The sequence below is a fragment of the Salmo trutta genome, chromosome 37, assembly GCF_901001165.1.
Source record: "Salmo trutta chromosome 37, fSalTru1.1, whole genome shotgun sequence".
Classification (NCBI taxonomy): domain Eukaryota; kingdom Metazoa; phylum Chordata; class Actinopteri; order Salmoniformes; family Salmonidae; genus Salmo; species Salmo trutta.
In genome coordinates this window covers 5,812,432-5,832,957 of record NC_042993.1, presented here as the reverse complement: position 1 = coordinate 5,832,957, position 20,526 = coordinate 5,812,432, and the positions used below count along the sequence as shown (strand labels likewise).

At 44.3% G+C, this 20,526-nt stretch overlaps 1 protein-coding gene across 1 annotated transcript; it reads right to left on the bottom strand.

The window, feature by feature from the left end:
- Window positions 1-1,254: 1,254 nt before the first annotated feature.
- LOC115177560 (acidic leucine-rich nuclear phosphoprotein 32 family member E) lies at window positions 1,255-4,557 on the bottom strand. Its single transcript, XM_029738462.1, has 7 exons — window positions 4,341-4,557; window positions 2,968-3,117; window positions 2,610-2,732; window positions 2,358-2,517; window positions 2,237-2,272; window positions 2,008-2,117; window positions 1,255-1,702 (listed from the first exon to the last, which is right to left on the bottom strand). The coding sequence occupies exons 1-7, from the start codon at window positions 4,392-4,394 to the stop codon at window positions 1,577-1,579; spliced, it is 759 nt and encodes a 252-aa protein (XP_029594322.1). The 5' UTR covers window positions 4,395-4,557; the 3' UTR covers window positions 1,255-1,576.
- Between the last annotated feature and the right edge of the window lie 15,969 nt (window positions 4,558-20,526).

Genomic DNA, 20,526 nt, shown 5'->3' with positions numbered 1-20,526 from the left:
TTTCTCAACAGCTGAGGCAAAAAAAATAAGACACAAAAAAAAAATGTTGAGCGTCGGGGTCTGAAGCTTTACATCCTGACATGTGCTTTGTGTTTATTAAAAATAAAGGACAGATATTGCATGTTTAAAAACAAAAAAACAAGCAAACACTACACAGAAAAGATAAAAGGTCTATTTACATAGTCATACAAGTTTAAAATTCTTGCACAGTAAAACCATAAAACTCCAAACAGAAACAAAAAGGAGGCAGAAATATATATTTTTCCATTGGGATATGACAGAAGTCCAGGGTACCAAGTTGGATTCAGGACAGATGAGACCATTAACTGTGTACCTGTTTATCACCAGGTCCTTCTCAGAGATTGGGTCCACCTGAGCTTTAGAATGCCACTAAACTGGTCCAGAATTAACTCAGTGTAGCCTGAACACGAATTAGCTCTTTAAACACACCTCTAGGGCTTCCTTGATGACGATCAGAGCTATAGTAAGAGACCTGAAAACTACATTACCCAGAGACCTGAAAACTACATCGCCCAGAGTCATCTGCAGCCCTAGCACAATACATTAAAAAAAGAAAACTTACAAGTCGGCTGTTTGATTGTGGAATTAAAAGTGAATTGATGACACCGCGATCGGACAAACTTTAAAGGTATCAAATCCCAGGGCCTAAACAAAGTACTTAGGAAACAGTCAGCAATCCCTACAATACAGCGCAGGTAGGGTACATATAGTGTAGGTGAACAGATAGGAGGGGCTAACAACTCACTAAGGTTCCTTTCTGCCCGGGTCACTGTTAAACATTGCTCGTTGGCCACGTGTCTACATATAAACCAGTGGAGGCTGGTGGGAGTAGCTACAGGAGGATTGTAATGGCTGGAATGGAACCGAGTCAAACGTGTGGTTTCCATATGTTTGATGTGGTTGATACCCGAGTGGCACAGCAGTCTAAGGCACTGCATCTCAGTGCTAGAGGTGTAACTACAGACCCTGGTTCAATTCCAGGCTGTATCACAACCGGCTATGATTGGGAGTCCCAATCATAGCGGCGCACAATTGGCCCAGCGTTGTCCAGGTTAGGGGTTGGCCGTCATTGTAAATAAGAATTTGTTCTCAACCGACTTGCCTAGTTAAATAAATGTTAAAAAATATATACATCGTTCCATTGATTCCAGTCTAGCCATAACAATGAGCCTGTCCTCCTATAGCTCCTCCCATATTAACCTTACTATGAGCCAACCAGACAGCACATGGAGCTTTTCGCTTGACAACTAAAGTCTTGGGAGAACATGGCATAGGAGACAATCACAACCAGATGGAGTTGAAATGGGCCACTACAACTTCTCAAACATCACCTTGTCTGAACGCTATAGCCCCTCCCCACATCTGTCATGTTACAAAACCACATTCCATTTTATAATTCTAAACCGCTTTCCTTTTTGTATGGAACATGTACAAAACAAATTAAAACACTTAGATTCTACAGTAATATCTATGGTACACAAAAAAAATATTCACAAACTATTTCCTGTTCCTGTTGTTCTAGCCTAGTTGTGATCCCATGCTGTTACAGGAGGGGCTAGTCGTCATCTCCATCGCTGTCATCTCCCTCGTCCTCTGCATCCCTCTTCCGTTTCTCTCCCTGGACTCCTACTCCATCCTCTTCCTCCTCCTCTTCAACATAGTCATCATCATCTTCCTCATCCTAGGGCCAGAACATTTCAATCAACATGAACAGCTAGAAAGCAGCAGGTGGCTGCAGTAATCCCCTAACCTAACGTAGCAGGTGGAGAAAGATGCCTGAGCGGAGTCCCTACTTTATTTTAAGGGGAAACAGAACATAGGTTGAAAATACTCCATCCCCGAAAAACTGTCAACGTGTAGAATCAGGAAATAAATGTAAATTGACATTTGCTGTGTATCCTCTAAGGGATTTGGACTATACACTGTCTCGTGTGTATCCTCTAAGGGACAGACTGTTAGCTGCACATGGGTTTGATGAATGATTACCTGAATGCCATCCTTCATCAGGTAGGACAGTCCCACCTCTTCGCCCTCGGAACCCTCATCATCCTCGTCATCGTCCCCATCTCTGGTGGGGCCGGCTGTGTGCTCGTCATCTGTGGGGAGGACAACATTGGGTTAATTCTTTGTAATGCTCTAGGACAATGGCACATGTCTTAAGTTCATCCTCCCAGCCTTTCCTCAGTCTGTCCCCTCCCAGCCCTGTGTTGCTCACCATCATCAGCCTCTGAGTCTAGCCCCTCGTTGTCATCTGTGGGGAGGACAACATTGGGTTAATTCTCTGTAATGCTCTAGGACAAGGGCACACGTCCCCTCCCAGCCCCGTCGTTGCTCACCATCGTCAGCCTCTGAGTCTGGCACCTCGTTGTCTTCGTGGTCATAGCCGTCCAGGAAGGTGACCTGGGGCAGCAGCTCAAAGACACTCTCCCTGTAGTCCTCCAGAGTGGTGATCTCACAGCTGTACAGGTCCAGACTCTTCAGGTTCTTCAGGTTTTTCTGCAATCACAATGTTGCTGTTAAGATTCTGTAATAATGATTGTGATTGGAATCCATTAAGTGGAATGTACTTTGTTTGGGGGTTCCCTTACCAGAGGCTTCACAGTGCTGAGCTCCTTGATCTTGTTGCCGCTCAGGTTGAGATACGTCAGGTTGGGACACTTCTCAGACAGCTGGTCCAGACCTCCAACGATCATGTTATCACTGATCTCCAGCTGAAGAGGACAGATATTGATTCATCTGAAAAAATACTACGTTCACAAGTATTATATAGTACAGACCAAAAAAATTGCTTAATATCTTATGCGTCGTCCACTTGACTACTATAGTATGTGGCTAGACAGATTAATACATTTTACTTGTATTACATTTTTTTTTATGTGGGTGAACCATCTTAACATCTCCATGACCAGTGGCAAAATAAGATCTTGGACAGAAGATGATGCTCACCTTGAGCAGTTTTGGCAGGGAGGGCAGCTTAGCCAGGGAGGTGAGCCCCACGTTGACCATGCTGAGGAACTCCAGCTCCTTGTAGTCATCTGACAGCCCTTCCACCTCTCCATCACTGGACCGACAGTTGTCCACCACCAGCTCAGCCACCTGTGGAACAGAATCATTGAGTTTGTTTTTATGAACTTGTTGCTATATTGTGCAAGAAATAGAGAATATGAATAAATGACGTAGCATACTAGTATTCGTTTTGAACTACGCTAGAGAATGTCAACATCCTTCCTGCAACTCCCCCTCATCATACTAAAGTTAGCTCATGATCATAGAATGCGCGCGGTCACTATCCCCAGCCAGAGAAGTCATTCATTGTTACTGTCGCGGGAACTATAGCTAACTAACGTTACAAAGTAACACTAGCTACTAGCGGACGTAGTTAGCTAGCCATAAAGTAACATATCTTGGTGAGGTTTAAATTGATCATGTGCTATTCATAACCCTTACAAAGTCAACGGCCCAGCGTATAGCAATTGGCCAACACTTTCATAGAACTTCAACTTCGTATCAACCGATGCAACATTTGATGCACGATGAAGTGTTAAAGAACGCAAGGCTACAAAGTAATTATCCGCATAACGATGGGCGGCATTCTGCACAACTTTACCTTGCAAAACGCCACGCGGGCGCATAGGTTGCATGAAATGCATTCCAAAGATGGGTAGTTACAATATGTACCTATGTGATTGATAACCTTGTATTTGCGGAGAAGGCACATTCAGTTAGCACGCTGTTTAAAATACCAAATAAACACTACTTTCACACAAGCCACTTCTATTCAGTATTCGCAAACAACTCCATTGTGTTCTTCAAAACAACTCGTGGAGCTGGTCGGCTCTACGCTAGCAAATCCAAGGATAATTTATTATAGGGCATTGCTGGCTAACTAGCTAGGCTACTAAAGTCCATGTAGGCTACCAATAGTGTTTGATATTTCTTAACGTCGCCATTATTTGGGTTGGGAAAACTTGAACTCCATGAACTAACTAACGTTACCGGTTAGGAGTCTAGCTAGCCAGCATTGGCGCTAGCTACATGTAGCTAGCTAGCTGATGTCCTTGGTAGCGCTAACTCAGTCAGCAAGTCGCGCCACCATCAAGGTTCTGATCCTATTTTAGTCCGAATCGATTTCCATCGCATCCTCTTTGTGCTAACCACCCATATGTGATTTATTATCAGACATTGTGTTGGCACACCAGTTGTATACTATAAGTTAGCAAGCTAAAGAGTATCGAGCATCGTCATTTCGCATCCACAATGGTTGTCGTCATCCTTCACAAAATGCATTGGGAAATAAATAAATAAAGACAATACTATACCTCGGCCGGGGTCTTGTTCCTCAACTCCAAACTGATCCTCTTCTCCATCTCCATTTTGAAGACAAACGAAAGCACAAAATCAAAGGAAAAATGAAAATAAAAAGCCGACCACTCAAGCGCTCAGTCACTCCAACCTTCTTCTGTCTATGGCTGATAGGCGATAACCAAACCACCATGTTACCTCGCACCCAACCCCCTTTCTAAGACACGCCTTCTTCTACATGAATATTACGTTTTTCTGTTTTTAATCATGCTATTGGGCCAGCTATTGCGCCATTCAACAGGGACCGCCCTAATTTATATTATAAGGCTTGGTGGTAGTTGTAATTGGTCAGGATTGCGTGGTCATTTAATACAGGTCAACCAATGAGATGATTAATACCTCACTTTTAAACTTAGGATACGCCTCCTCTTTGTTCTCATTGGCGCCATTATCAAGTATCGACAGTTGATATAGTGCTGTGTTCATAACCAAGTGGGGAAAGTGGTCATTTCTAGTTGAGTAGTATCAAATAAAATTGTATTTGTCACATTTATTTAACCTTAATTTAACCAGGTAGGCAAGTTGAGAACAAGTTCTCATTTACAATTGCGACCTGGCCAAGATAAGCAAGCAGTTTGACACATACAACAACATAGAGTTACACATGGAGTAAAACAAACATACAGTCAATAATATAGTAGAAAAATAAGTCTATATACAAAGTGAGCAAATGAGGTGAGATAAGGGAGGTAAAGGCAAAAAAGGCCACGGTGGCGAAGTAAATACAATATAGAAAGTAAAACACTGGAATGGTAGATTTGCAGTGGAAGAAAGTGCAAAGTAGGAATAGAAATTATGGGGTGCAAAGGAGCAAAAATAAATAAATACAGTAGGGGAAGAGGTAGTTGTTTGGGCTAAATTATAGATGGGCTATGTACAGGTGCAGTAATCTGTGAGCTGCTCTGCCAGCTGGTGCTTAAAGCTAGTGAGGGAGATAAGTGTTTCCAGTTTTAGAGATTTTTGTAGTTCGTTCCAGTCATTGGCAGCAGAGAACTGGAAGGAGAGGCGGCCAAAGGAGGAATTGGCTTTGGGGGTGACCAGAGAGATATACCTGCTGGAGCGCGTGCTACAGGTGGGTACTGCTATGGTGACCAGCGAGCTGAGATAAGGGGGAACTTTACATGCGCTGAATACAACAGTGAAATGCTTACTTACAAGCCCTAACCAACAATGCAGTTAAAAATAATAATAATTACAGAAAAATATACAGAAAAAAAGAATAAGAAATAAAAGTTACTAATAATTAAAGAGCAGCAGCAAAATAACAATAGCGAGGCTATATACAGGGGGTACCGGTACAGAGTCAATGTGTGGGGGCACTGGTTAGTCAAAGTAATTGAGGTACTATGTACATGTAGGTAGAGTTATTAAAGTGACTATGCATAGATAATAACAGAGAGTAGCAGCAGTGTAAAAAGGGGGGGGGGCAATGCAAATAGTCTGGGTAGCCACTTGATTAGATGTTCAGGAGTCTTATGGCTTGGGGGTAGAAGCTGTTTAGAAGCCTCTTGGACCAAGACTTGGCGCTCCGGTACCGCTTGCCATGCGGTAGCAGAGAGAACAGTCTATGACTAGGGTGGCTGGATTTGACCATTTTTAGGGCCTTCCTCTGACACCGCCTGGTATAGAGGTCCTGGATGGCAGGAAGCTTGGCCCCAGTGATGTACTGGGCCGTCTCACTACTCTTTGTAGTGCCTTGCGGTCGGAGGCTGAGCAGTTGCCATACCAGGCAGTGATGCAACCAGTCAGGATGCTCTCGATAGTAAATACTAGTTGGATGCATTCATGCGATTTTAACTTGTTGAGAAACGCTGATTGGGTAATGTCAAACAAGCTGCGTCCACCATAAACTAAAAGTACAGCTATCATGCTCACAAACAAAATATAGTGTTCAAAAACAATATTAATAGATTGCTTTTTATAAATAATATTTTTTGTTGTTCCATTAAACTGCTGAAAATGCTGGTGATGTCAAAGATCAGCCTGTGGGAGAAGTTGGCGCTCAGGGATGATATAGGAGTTTTCACATATTACCAGTTCGAGGGGCGTTCAAGTGTACTGAACAAAAATATAAATGCAACATGCAACAATTTCAATAATTTTACTGAGTTACAGTTCCTATAAGGAAATCAGTCCATTTAAAGAAACAAATTAGTCACTAATCTATGGATTTCACATGACTGGGCAGGGGTGCAGCCATGGGGAGCCAGGCCCAGACAATCAAAATAAGTTTTTAGAAAAATGAGCATTCAATTCTCTGGCAACAGCTCTGGTGGACATTCCTGCAGTCAGCATGCCGATTGCACGCTCCCTCAAAACTTGAGACATCTGTGGCATTGTGTTGCGTTTTATTGTCCCCAGCACAAGGTGTGCCTGTGTAATGATCGATCATGCTGTTTAATCAGCTTCTTGATATGCCACACCTGTCAGGAGGAGAAATGTTCACTAACAGGGATGTAACCAAATTTGTGCCAAAAAAAATTGAGAAATAAGCTTTTTGTGCATATGGAAAAATTCTGGGATCTTTTATTTCAGCTCATGAAACATGGGTTTATATTTTTGTTCAGTATAGAGTTTCCCCAGTCGTATGTGGTAAATACCACCTTCCCAATTGGTTATAAATGCAGCGTTAGAGTGTTCCGCTATAATAAATGTAATGTATAATACACATTTTGACACTATGTAAATATTCAATATAAATACATTAGCATTTTGGTAAATTACCAGACGCTCTTATTTTTTTTTTTTTTTTTTTATTTCACCTTTATTTAACCAGGTAGGCAAGTTGAGAACAAGTTCTCATTTATAATTGCGACCTGGCCAAGATAAAGCAAAGCAGTTCGACAACATACAAAAACACAGAGTTACACATGGAGTAAAACAACATACAATCAATGATGCAGTAGAAAAAAATAAGACTATATACAATGTGAGCAAATGATGTGAGATAAGGGAGGTAAAGGCAAAAAAATGCCATGGTGGCAAAGTAAATAAAGTATGGCAAGAAAAACACTGGAATGGTAGATTTGTAGTTTGAAGAAAGTTAAAAGTTAAAATATAAATAATATGGTGCAAAGGAGCAAAATAAATAAAATAAATAAATACAGTAGGGGAAGAGGTAGTAGTTTGGGCTAAATTAAAGATGGGCTATGTACAGGTGCAGAGATCTGTGAGCTGCTCTGACAGCTGGTGCTTAAAGCTAGTGAGGGAGATAAGTGTTTCCAGTTTTAGAGATTTTTGTAGTTCGTTCCAGTCATTGGCAGCTGAGAACTGGAAGGAGAGACGACCAAAGGAGGAGTTGGCTTTAGGGGTGACCAGAGATATATACCTGCTGGAGCGCGTGCTACAGGTGGGTGCTGCTATGGTGACCAGTGAGCGGAGATAAGGGGGGACTTTACCTAGCAGGGTCTTGTAGATGACCTGGAGCCAATGTGTTTGGCGACGATTATGAAGTGAAGGCCAGCCAACGAGAGCATACAGGTCGCAGTGGTGGGTTGTATATGGGGCTTTGGTGACAAAACGGATGGCACTGTGATAGACTGCATCCAGCTTGTTGAGTAGGGTATTGGAGGCTATTTTGTAAATGACATCGCCGAAGTCGAGGATTGGTAGGATGGTCAGTTTTACGAGGGTATGTTTGGCAGCATGAGTGAAGGATGCTTTGTTGCGAAATAGGAAGCCAATTCTAGATTTCACTTTGGATTGGAGATGATTGATGTGAGTCTGGAAGGAGAGTTTACAGTCTAACCAGACACCTAGGTATTTGTAGTTGTCCACAAATTCTAAGTTAGAACCGTCCAGAGAAGTTATGCTGGATGGGCGGGCAGGTGCAGGCAGCGATCGGTTGAAGAGCATGCATTTAGTTTTACTTGTGTTTAGGAGCAGTTGGAGACCACGGAAGGAGAGTTGAATGGCATTGAAGCTCGTCTGGAGGGTTGTTAACACAGTGTCCAAAGAAGGGCCAGAAGTATACAGAATGGTGTCGTCTGCGTAGAGGTGGATCAGAGATTCACCAGCAGCAAGAGCGACATCATTTATGTATACAGAGAAAAGAGTTGGCCCAAGAATTGAACCCTGTGGTACCCCCATAGAGACTGCCAGAGGTCCAGACAGTAGGCCCTCCGATTTGACACACTGAACTCTGTCAGAGAAGTAGTTGGTGAACCAGGCGACGCAATCGTTTGAGAAACCAAGGCTACTAAGTCTGCCGATGAGGATGTGGTGATTAACAGAGTCAAAAGCTTTGGCCAGGTCAATGAATACGGCAGCACAGTATTGTTTCTTATCGATGGCGGTTACAATGTCGTTTAGGACCTTGAGCGTGGCTGAGGTGCACCCATGACCAGCTCTGAAACCAGATTGCATAGCGGAGAGGGTGCGGTGGGATTCGAAATAGTCGGTAATCTGTTTGTTGACTTGGCTTTCGAAGACCTTAGAAAGGCAGGGTAGGATGGATATAGGTCTGTAGCAATTTGGGTCAAGAGTGTCACCTCCTTTGAAGAGGGGGATGACAGCAGCTGCCTTCCAATCTATGGGAATCTCAGACGACACGAAAGAGAGGTTGAACAGGCTAGTAATAGGGGTTGCAATAATTTCGGCAGATAATTTTAGAAAGAAAGGGTCCAGATTGTCAAGCCCAGCTGATTTGTAGGGGTCCAGATTTTGCAGCTCTTTCAGAACATCAGCTGAATGGATTTGGGAGAAGGAGAAATGGGGGAGGCTTGGGCGAGTAGCTGTGGGGGGTGCAGTGCTGTTGAATGCAGTAGGGGTAGTTAGGTGGAAAGCATGGCCAGCCGTAGAAAAATGCTTATTGAAATTCTCAATTATAGTGGGCTTATCGGTGGTGACAGAGTTTCCTATCCTCAGTGCAGTGGGCAGTTGGGAGGAGGTGTTCTTATTCTCCATGGACTTTACAATGTCCCAGAACTTTTTAGAGTTGGAGTTGCACGAAGCAAATTTCTGTTTGAAAAAGCTAGCCTTGGCGTTTCTAACTGCCTGTGTGTATTGGTTTCTAACTTCCCTAAAAAGTTGCATATCGCGGGGGCAGTTCGATGCTAATGCAGAACGCCACAGGATATTTTTGTGTTGGTTAAGGGCAGTCAGGTCTGGGGAGAACCAAGGGCTATATCTGTTCCTGGTTCTAAATTTCTTGAAAGGGGCATGCTTATTTAAGATGGAGAGGAAGGCATTTTTAAAAAATAACCAGGCATCCTCTTCTGACGGGATGAGGTCAATATCCTTCCAGGATACCAGGGCCAGGTCGATTAGAAAGGCTTGCTCGTTGAAATGTTTCAGGGAGCGTTTGACAGTGATGAGTGGAGGTCGTTTGACCGCTGACCCATTACGGGTGCAGGCAATGAGGCAGTGATCGCTGAGATCTTGGTTGAAAACAGCAGAGGTGTAATTAGAGGGCACATTGGTTAGGATGATATCTATGAGGGTGCCAGTGTTTGCGGCTTTGGGGTTGTACCTGGTGGGTTCATTAATAATTTGTGTGAGATTGAGGGCATCAAGCTTGGATTGTAGAATGGCTGGGGTGTTAAGCATGTCCCAGTTTAGGTCGCCTAGTAGCACGAGCTCTGAAGATAGATGGGGGGCAATCAGTTCACATATGGTGTCCAGAGCACAGCTAGGGGCCGAGGGGGGTCTATAGCAGGCGGCAACGGTGAGAGACTTGTTTTTGGAGAGGTGGATTTTTAAAAGTAGAAGTTCAAATTGTTTGGGTACAGACCTGGATAGCAGGACAGAACTCTGCAAGCTATCTCTGCAGTAGATTGCAACACCGCCCCCTTTGGTCGTTCTATCTTGTCTGAAAACTTTGTAGTTAGGGATGAAGATTTCACAGTTTTTGGTGGACTTCCTAAGCCAAGATTCAGACACAGCTAGGACATCCGGGTTGGCAGAGTGTGCTAAAGCAGTGAATAAAACAAACTTAGGGAGGAGGCTTCTAATGTTAACATGCATGAAACCAAGGCTATTACGGTTACAGAAGTCATCAAAAGAGAGCGCCTGGGGAGTAGGTGTGGAGCCAGGCACTGCAGGGCCTGGATTCACCTCTACATCCCCAGCGGAGCAGAGAAGAATAAGTATGAGGGTACGGCTAAAAGCTATAAGAATTGGTCGTCTGTGACGTCCAGAATAGAGAGAAAAAGGAGCAGGTAGCTGGGGGCGATAAAATAGCTTCAAGGTATAATGTACAGACAAAGGTATGGTGGGATGTGAGTACAGAGGAGGTAAACCTAGGCATTTAGTGATTATGAGAGAGATATTGTCTCTAGAAACATAATTGAAACCAGAAGATGTCATAGCATGTGTGGGTGGAGGAACTGAGAGGTTGGATAAGGTATAATGAGCAGGGCTAGAGGCTCTACAGTGAAATAAGCCAATAAACACTAACCAGAACAGCAATGGACAAGGCATATTGACATTAAGGAGAGGCATGCTTAGCCGAGTGATCAGAGGGTCCAGTGAGATTCAGACAGCTAGCCGGGCCATAGGTAGCAAGCTGGTGGAAGATGGGAGGGAGGTCTGTTTTTAGCCGCCTCGTGCGTTTCCGTCTGTGGGTTAGTGGGGTTCCGTGTGGAAGGGGGGACCTGTCCAAGTTGGCAAAATAGTTAGTTATAGTGGCCCAAGAAAAGTGTCCGACAGACCTATTCAGATCGCAGCCGAAAAGACAGCTAACGATTAGCTGGCCGCAGATGGGCGATCAGGTTACGTCGCGACGGAGGGGCCAGTTGGACAACTCCCTCGGGCAGATAACGTCGGTGATCCAGTCGTGAAGACCCAATGGGGCTCCGCATCGGCAGTAAAATCCAGAGCGACTTTACAGTAAGTGCATTTAAGGCAGGTAAGACAACCACACATCAAAGTCATTGCAAGTAAATTATTTTCTCGATAAAGCATCTATCAGCAAAGTCTGTGCTAGAGACAAGTATTTTCAAGTATTACATTTTTTTAAATGTGGTCCTCTGTGACTCAGTTGGTAGAGCATGGTGGTTCGATTCATGGAACCAATCATATATAACAAATGGATGCATAATGAATGTATCCCTGTGGCTCAGTTGGTAGAGCATGGTGTTTGCAATGCCAGCATGGTGTGTGCAACGCCAGGGTTGTGGGTTCGATTCCCACGGGGGGGCAGTACAAAAAAAATGCATGAAATGAAATGTATGCATTCACTACTGTAAGTCGCTCTGGATAAGAGCGTCTGCTAAATTACTAAAATGTAAATGTAAGTCACTTTGGATTAAAGTGTCTGCTAAATGGCATATATTATTCGAAATGTAATTAAAAACTAAGTAATCAACCCAACTTTCAAAACAAAGTAATTGAATGCTAGGCTTGGCAAGCCAGGCTGTGGGCTATTGCCTATTCCATTCTTTCATGCATGACAATGAGTGGCAACTGCAAGGAGTGGCACGATGGCACAAAAAGATTGAAACACAGGCTAAAACCAAGCTTATTATGCTGATTTCCCTCCAGTGTGGCAAAAGTGTCTATTGAGCTTCACTATCTTCCTTCATATTTCCCTGTGACGCCCCCGTCCCATTTCAACACTAGCCTAGTTCCCAGTAGGAACCTATGCATATAAATTATAGCTACACAATTTACTAGATGAGGTATGGCATCTCTTCCTTATATCAATACTGCTATTAGAAGATAATATTCATTCCATTTTACCCCATGTATCTCTATTTGATGATGTGTTGTACTGTGTTTATGTTGTAGTATCAGTGATGCTCACTAGATGTCAGGCAACACAATGTAGTGGGCTGATGGACTAACCTGCCAGAGGGTCATCTAGATGTCAGGCAACACAATGTAGTGTTCTGATGGACTAACCTGCCAGAAGGTCATCTAGATGTCAGGCAACACAATGTAGTGGGTTGATGGACTAACCTGCCAGAAGGTCATCTAGATGTCAGGCAACACAATGTAGTGTTCTGATGGACTAACCTGCCAGAAAGTCATCTAGATGTCAGGCAACACAATGTAGTGGGCTGATGGACTAACCTGCCAGAAGGTCATCTAGATGTCAGGCAACACAATGTAGTGTTCTGATGGACTAACCTGCCAGAAGGTCATCTAGATGTCAGGCAACACAATGTAGTGTTCTGATGGACTAACCTGCCAGAAGGTCATCTAGATGTCAGGCAACACAATGTAGTGGGCTGATGGACTAACCTGCCAGAAAGTCATCTAGATGTCAGGCAACACAATGTAGTGGGCTGATGGACTAACCTGCCAGAAGGTCATCTAGATGTCAGGCAACACAATGTAGTGTTCTGATGGACTAACCTGCCAGAAGGTCATCTAGATGTCAGGCAACACAATGTAGTGGGCTGATGGACTAACCTGCCAGAAGGTCATCTAGATGTCAGGCAACACAATGTAGTGTTCTGATGGACTAACCTGCCAGAAGGTCATCTAGATGTCAGGCAACACAATGTAGTGTTCTGATGGACTAACCTGCCAGAAGGTCATCTAGATGTCAGGCAACACAATGTAGTGTTCTGATGGACTAACCTGCCAGAAGGTCATCTAGATGTCAGGCAACACAATGTAGTGTTCTGATGGACTAACCTGCCAGAAGGTCATCTAGATGTCAGGCAACACAATGTAGTGTTCTGATGGACTAACCTGCCAGAAGGTCATCTAGATGTCAGGCAACACAATGTAGTGTTCTGATGGACTAACCTGCCAGAAGGTCATCTAGATGTCAGGCAACACAATGTAGTGCTCTGATGGACTAACCTGCCAGAAGGTCATCTAGATGTCAGGCAACACAATGTAGTGTTCTGATGGACTAACCTGCCGGACAGCCATGGTCTGCTGACCTTGGGTTCAACAGCTTGCCTCTAGAGGCCTCTGCTTACTCTTTTTCCACTCAGACAAACTTGCTGAAAGGTTCTATTAATCGGAAGAATCAGACAGAAGCTCAGACGGCCGAACATTTGATTTATCTCCCAAAAATCGGTTTGGGGCTACAGCTGTTGGTGAGTTTAGATGTCTCACTTTTCAAAATTGAAAAGGCACTCGCACATCTGAGCTATCTTTGTTGCAGGTGTATGGTAACAGTTGAATAAGATGAGAAAAAAGAAGAAACCAGCACACTGCTCTTGATAGTGTAACTGCTCTTTATTAAGCTTTACGTATCGACCTCAAGGCTTTCGTCAGCTTAATAAAGAGCAGTGATACTAGCAAGAGCAGTGTGCAGGTTTCTTCTTTTTTCTCACTTTTGACATGCTTTACGTTTTGAACTGTTTCTATACATTTACGGCCTTGTGTTTACAGCACTTTAAAATAGCTGACAGCTTGCGACACCATCTCCCATCTATGACTGTGCCTTAGTCCCGATTCTCCACACTTTTCCGTGGGAGGTACTGTATGTAACATTTAGACAGCCCCGAGTCAAGCCAGTCTTGAAACACGTCAGGCACATGAAGCGAGCTTCTCATGACCTGGCTTTGCCTGTTAATACCAAGCAAGGGAGGGGTTTGGGGTTATTTTACAGCGTAGAGCTTTTTCAACACTTCAACACTTTTTGAAGATAATGTATCTGTCCATAAGTTGCTCTGTCTTGCATCTCACGCAGAGAGATAAGAGTGTCAGAGCCCTGGTTAATGCCACAGTGAATACAGTGCTGCATCCAGATCACTTCTAGAATATACTTTATCACCCCTCCTTGGTAACACATAGCAGCCATTAGGAAATGAATAAGTAGCTAAAGTTATAACTTTGTTAAAAACCCCAAAACACCATTAGAGAAATACAACAGGTACACACACACACGCACACACACGCTCGCACACACGTTTTTCTACTCAATTGATGGCTTGTTTTACTCCTCCCATAGAGACTTTTTCCCAGCACCTGGGTGTCAGTCGTTTATGCCATGACCCCTGCCCCTTTGACCCCCAGGCCATTTCCATCAGTGTGACTCCTTCCAGATGTGTGTTATAGTGGCTGCGGTGGTTTTCATGGACTGTCTGGTTTAGAGGGTGCTGAACACACTACTCATGGTTTACTGTTGGAACAAACAGCTTTGTCAACAGAAAATCCCACTGATGACAGGATTCAGTGTGAACTGTGCACTTTCCTTTGGGAGCATAGGGGATACCTGCGAGTGCAATATTTTTCCATCGGATAGGGTCCATGGAACAGCAATGTTTGATTAAATGGTTAATTGTGCAAAGCATTTTTTGTTTCTGTTGCCGTGATAATGTTTCCTTGCCTGAGACATGAGTACAGATGTTAGCCGTCAGTGCAAGTCGCTAGCCTTTAGCTTGACATGTTAACACTGTCTCCTTCTGAGCACATTGCACTGCTGAGCCGTGTTTGATTCCTGGTCAGTTACAGGATGAGCTTGAAGAGCACTGGGTCCAGTATGGGAGAGACATTGCACTGCAATTCCAAAGACACAAACTCCTATGTAATCCCAGAGAATATTTGTATTTTTGTACTGTGGACTCTGAGCCCAAGATGAACATTGAACACACATTGCATGTTTGAGCGCCGTTTGTGTGCACACTTGCTCCAGACGGCAGATTTACAAACCTACAAATTCTTGTGTGGATTTAAGTGTTTTACCCCAAATGTTGGTCTCAGAGTCCACAGTCCAATAAGATCACATAGAAAGTGTTACATAGTCAAAGGCATGGGTCTTTGGAATTGCAGTTAATGGGAAAATAAATACTCACGTCACTGTGCATCAACATAGACATGCATCTGAGGGGAGGCGTTCTCAGGGCTCAGATGCCGGACCAGATGTGTCAACATGTCCCACGTCAACTGGTCTAGTAGGGAGTGAAGGTAACAGAACCCAGCCGTGCTTCAAGCAAGGGCAGAGGCTAAGGGGGAATGAGCCTATCTACACTGAGTGTACAAAACACATGCCTTTGAACAGGGTATGGTAGTAGGTGCTAGCCACACCGGTTTGAGTGTGTCAAGAACTGCAACGCTGCTGGGTTTTTCACACTCAACAGTTTCCCGTGTGTATCAAGAATGGTCCACCACCCAAAGGACATCCAGCCAACTTGACACAGCTGTGGTTAACATTGGAGTCAACATGTTCCTAATGTTTTGTACACTCAGTGTATATTGTCAAGAGACCCCTAATCATAGACCTGTCCACAGGAGCTGCTGTAGACAGCAAATGACTCTAGCGCTATCACCCAATACCAGTGGAGGCTGCTGAGGGGAGGACGGCTCATAATAATGGCTGGAATGGAATATAATGGCTGGAATGGAGTGGAAGGGAGTGAATGAATGAAAACCATGTGTTTGATGCCATTCCATTCACTCCCTTCCAGACATTATTATGAGCCGTCCTCCCCTCTGCCGCCTCCTGTGACTGAGATAATAAAGCTGTGGGATGTGGTAGTTGATGCTGTGTATTTTAGTGTGACGTGTGTTCATTTATCAACGTGGAGCCAGTAATAATATACCGTCTGGGTTGATCATCTCTCCCCTTCATTATACTGTTTGCACTTGTCATTTTCATTTGAGCAACATTCTGGACAGTGTTTGATGCGGTACATGTGAGTAAGTAGGAGTGTATGTAAACCACTTACATGCTAGGATATTGGAACTCAAATGGTGTCCATAGCAACATACTGTATGTTCTTTGGCCTCAGTAATGCTTCCCCTGTTCCCATTAGGCAGAGATGGTGAAGAGAGAGAGATGAAAAGCAAAGGCCCTGGGACAGAAAGATTTCCAGGACGGTGGAACAAGTCTTCCTCCAGTAAATCATACTGAGATGTCTCATTGAGGGACTGGTGTGAATGTTTCTGCTGTGGGTCAGCCCTCTTTGATTCAAGCATTTAGGGCACTCCTTATCCAGGGATGTGTGTGTTTAGTAGGGTGGGGATTTAGGGGGTTGGATATTAGCTGTAATGTGGGAGTATGTTGGTGTTTGAAACGGGAAAGTCCATAATTCTCAGAAAAGTGCAAATCCAAGTAGTAAAAATGCTGTAGATTTTACTTATCCTTTATTTTAGCAGGGAGCCCCATTGAGACCAGAGCCTCTTTTTCAAATGTATAAAATGTACAACATTCAAACATACAACGTCATGAAAACATACAATACAATGAGTAATTTAGGAAGCAAACATAATAAAAAGATTGAAAGATGAATACGAATAGTAAGAACAATAGTCCATCATAAGGCGGTTTGGGATGGAGCAGTTTAGTACTTCCTGTTATATTTCAGATTCTATACTGGACTAAGACTAAGATCTCCTGTATGGATATACAAATAATCATGAATGCACTATTGTCCTTCTGCCAAGTCAGAAAGCACTACAGAAATACTGTTTCATAGGGTAGTCAATGAACAGGCTCAAGTTGGGAAAATTCCATCATATGACAGATTCTAAATGATTTAGGCTACCAAATCAGCCCCCCCCTCCCTCTTAAATTCAATACAGACAATCCATCAGTTTGTCAATAAGGTCTTTCATATTGCATGGCATGACCGATTCCTCACCATAGCTGCAGGCCTAGCTAACACTGTGTTGGCATAGATTCATCTGCCTTCAATGACTCATTTCCCCAACAACTAGCCCCGTAATGGCAGTACTGGCCCTCTTTGTAGAGAGTGACTTCAAAGACTTGTTGAGACAGAGCCCAGTTTGAATAACAAAACCATGTTGCCTGTTTGGCTGAGGCTTGTCAAATAGAGATTCAATGATAAAGCAGAGAGAACTCTACGGTCACTGATGGGTCTGCTAACCACCAAAGACTGAATCTGGTCAAGGGGTTATGACCCTTATCACAAAAAGCCTACCAATAATGCAGTGACACAGAACATGGCATGGAATGAGATGGGAGGGGCAGGAGGGACAGGAGGGGCAGGAGAGGCAGAGGGGGCAGGAGGGGCAGGAGGGGAAGGAGGGACAGGAGGGGCAGGAGGGTGAGGAGGGACAGGAGGGGCAGGAGGGGAAGGAGGGGAAGGAGGGACAGGAGGGGCAGGAGGGGCAGGAGAGGCAGGAGGTGCAGGAGAGGCAGGAGGGGCAGGAGAGGCAGGAGGGGCAGGAGGGGCAGGAGGGGCACTTAAGTAGTAACATAATCCAGAGCCTTTCCACATGTGTAACGAAAGGAAAGTAGTTTAGTCTTTAAATGTACCCATTTGTGTTCTGTGTATCAGTATCTGTCAATTGTTTTTGAGACAGAGAGAAAGAGGAGAGACGATGTGTCCTTAACTTACCTGTGATGTAATTTACCCAATGATCGCTTGGCTGGCTAGAAAGATGAATATGCCTTTATGCCATCGCTCACTGTTCACGCTTCAACAATCTCATGACAGATGTTCATCACAATAGTAAGGTTGTCTTGGAGATAAGAATAGAAAGAGATTGTGAGAAAGAGAAAAAGAAAGAGGGAGCAGAGTTCAAAAATCAACCAGCTGTTAAATGTTACTTTGACTTGATGAGCAGTTTTCCACTCAGCAAGTGAAAGACAGATGTCTGGTCATACTGTATTTCTCTCTGTTATGACAATATCTTTATTGTCTCCAACCAAACCCATGAAATACCAACTCTCAACACTATTTGAATGAGATCATACCAAATTTGCCTCAGCCTGTAAGAATACATTTTGAGCAGGTTGACATTTATTGTCATGAGTCTTGCCCTGGAGGCAGAACTGAGCAATTTCCCTCTAGATGGGCCAGCTGCAAAATTGTCTGTATTGTAAAAAATTATGGAAACCAAAATGAGCTTTTAGCTCTTAATTTAAGATTAGGGTTAGTAATTAGGCTTAGAAGTGTGGTTAAGTTTAGGGTTAGGTTAGGTTTAAAATCAGATTTTATGACTGTGGCTGTGCCAGCTAGGGACCGCTCTGCAGAGCTGCCTCCAGGGCAAGATTCATGACAATAAATGCCGACCTACACATTTTGAGGGGGTAATGAATGTTGCGAATAATAAGAACCATAAGCCAGGGCTTCAAACGGATACATTTTGTTCTGTTTTCTCTTTGTTATCAATGTGCCTTGTGTCAAAAACACAACAAGAACATGCAGAAAAACACAGACAAGTTGAGACTGTAACTCTGGTGTCATCACTTCTTACAGGAAACGGTTGGCACCACTTTTTGCAACCCAGCCTTGACATCCCCGGGTCACCGAATTCTCCTCAACTACTCTTTATACCTTCCACGATGGCTGCAGTGTCAACAGTACAGATAGACATAGCACCCATGAGGCTTTTCCCTCAGCAGATACACAGATTACATTAGATACATTTAGTAGACACAGGGAGCTGCCAAGTGGTGACTATTCAGCAGCCTGATGGTCTGGGGGTAGAAGCTACTGGCCAGTCTGACAGTTTTTATCCATGATGCTCCTATACTGCCCACGTCTGAGTGATGGAAGCGGAGAGAAGGGTGGCTGAGGGTGGCCTTCCTGCGACACGTGGTGTTGTAGGTGTCCTGGAGGGCAGGCAGTGAGCACCCAGTGGTGCGTTGGGCGGAGCGTACCACCCTCTGTAGAGCTTTGCGGTCAGCGGCGAGGGAGTTGCCGTACCAGGCTGTGATGCAGCCCGGCAGTATGATGTCTACGATGCTCCTGTAGAACACTGTGAAGGCCCTCGGGGACAGAACACATTTCTTCAGCCTCCTGAGGTTGAAGAGTGGCTGTTGTGGTTTCTTCACCACGGTGTCTGTGCGGTGAAAACATCAGGACTGGCAGCATCTTGGGTGAGGCAGCTTTCTCATGGTCATTTTCCATAAGCAGAGATGACGTCTCGGTGGCTTATTGTTTTAGTTGTCAGTGGGGATTTTCTTTAGGATGGAATTTCAGCATGGCTCGTAGAGTTGTAGCATGGCCAGCCCAGGTGTCATAGAGCTGCAGGTGATGCTGGTGGTTTAAGCCTGCTGTTTAGTTGTTAGCAGCACTTAGGCTGGCACAGTGAGGATTCAGGTTACCAGCCTCTCATGTCATACCACGCCACTCTGCATGGTCTTTCTCCCATGATGAGGGTCCCCACTGCTTGGTTTGTACTGCTGTCGGCCGGTGGTCTTATCTGTTCATGGTCTCCCTGGGGCCTTGGATTTACCAGTTATAAAAATATAGATTGGTACCAAAGAATATTTTATTCATCATCCTGTGCTGCAGAGGGCAGAGAGAGGAATTAAGATATTATTTCATATCAAGTGATAAACCATACCACCACCTCCATGTTGAGATAAACCATACCACCACCTCCATGTAGAGAGATAAACCATACCACCACCTCCATGTAGAGAGATAAACCATACCACCACCTCCCTGTAGAGAGATAAACCATACCACCACCTCCATGTTGAGATAAACCATACCACCACCTCCATGTAGAGAGATAAACCATACCACCACCTCCATGTAGAGAGATAAACCATACCACCACCTCCCTGTAGAGAGATAAACCATACCACCACCTACCAGTAGAGAGATAAACCATCCCATCACCTCCCTGTAGAGAAATAAACCATACCACCACCTCCCTGTAGAGAGATAAACCATACCACCACCTCCCTGTAGAGAGATAAACCATACCACCACCTCCCTGTAGAGAGATAAACCATACCACCACCTCCATGTAGAGAGATAAACCATACCACCACCTCCATGTAGAGAGATAAACCATACCACCACCTCCCTGTAGAGAGATAAACCATACCACCACCTACCAGTAGAGAGATAAACCATCCCATCACCTCCCTGTAGAGAAATAAACCATACCACCACCTCCCTGTAGAGAGATAAACCATACCACCACCTCCCTGTAGAGAGATAAACCATACCACCACCTCCCTGTAGAGAGATAAACCATACCACCACCTCCCTGTAGAGAGATAAACCATACCACCACCTCCATGTAGAGAGATAAACCATACCACCACCTCCATGTAGAGAGATAAACCATACCACCACCTCCCTGTAGAGAGATAAACCATACCACCACCTCCATGTAGAGAGATAAACCATACCACCACCTCCATGTAGAGAGATAAACCATACCACCACCTCCCTGTAGAGAGATAAACCATACCACCACCTCCATGTAGAGAGATAAACCATACCACCCCCTCCCTGTAGAGAGATAAACCATACCACCACCTCCATGTAAAGAGATAAACCATACTGTCCCCTCCCTGTGGAGAGT

Coding starts and splice junctions, on each gene's coding strand:
- LOC115177560 (XM_029738462.1), bottom strand. CDS start 4,394: ATGGAGATGGAGAAGAGGATCAGTTTGGAGTTGAGGAACAAGACCCCG. Junction 3,118..4,340: donor GGAACAAGACCCCGGCCGAG/GTATAGTATTGT, acceptor TCTGTTCCACAG/GTGGCTGAGCTGGTGGTGGA. Junction 2,118..2,236: donor AGACTCAGAGGCTGATGATG/GTGAGCAACACA, acceptor TCCTCCCCACAG/ATGACGAGCACACAGCCGGC.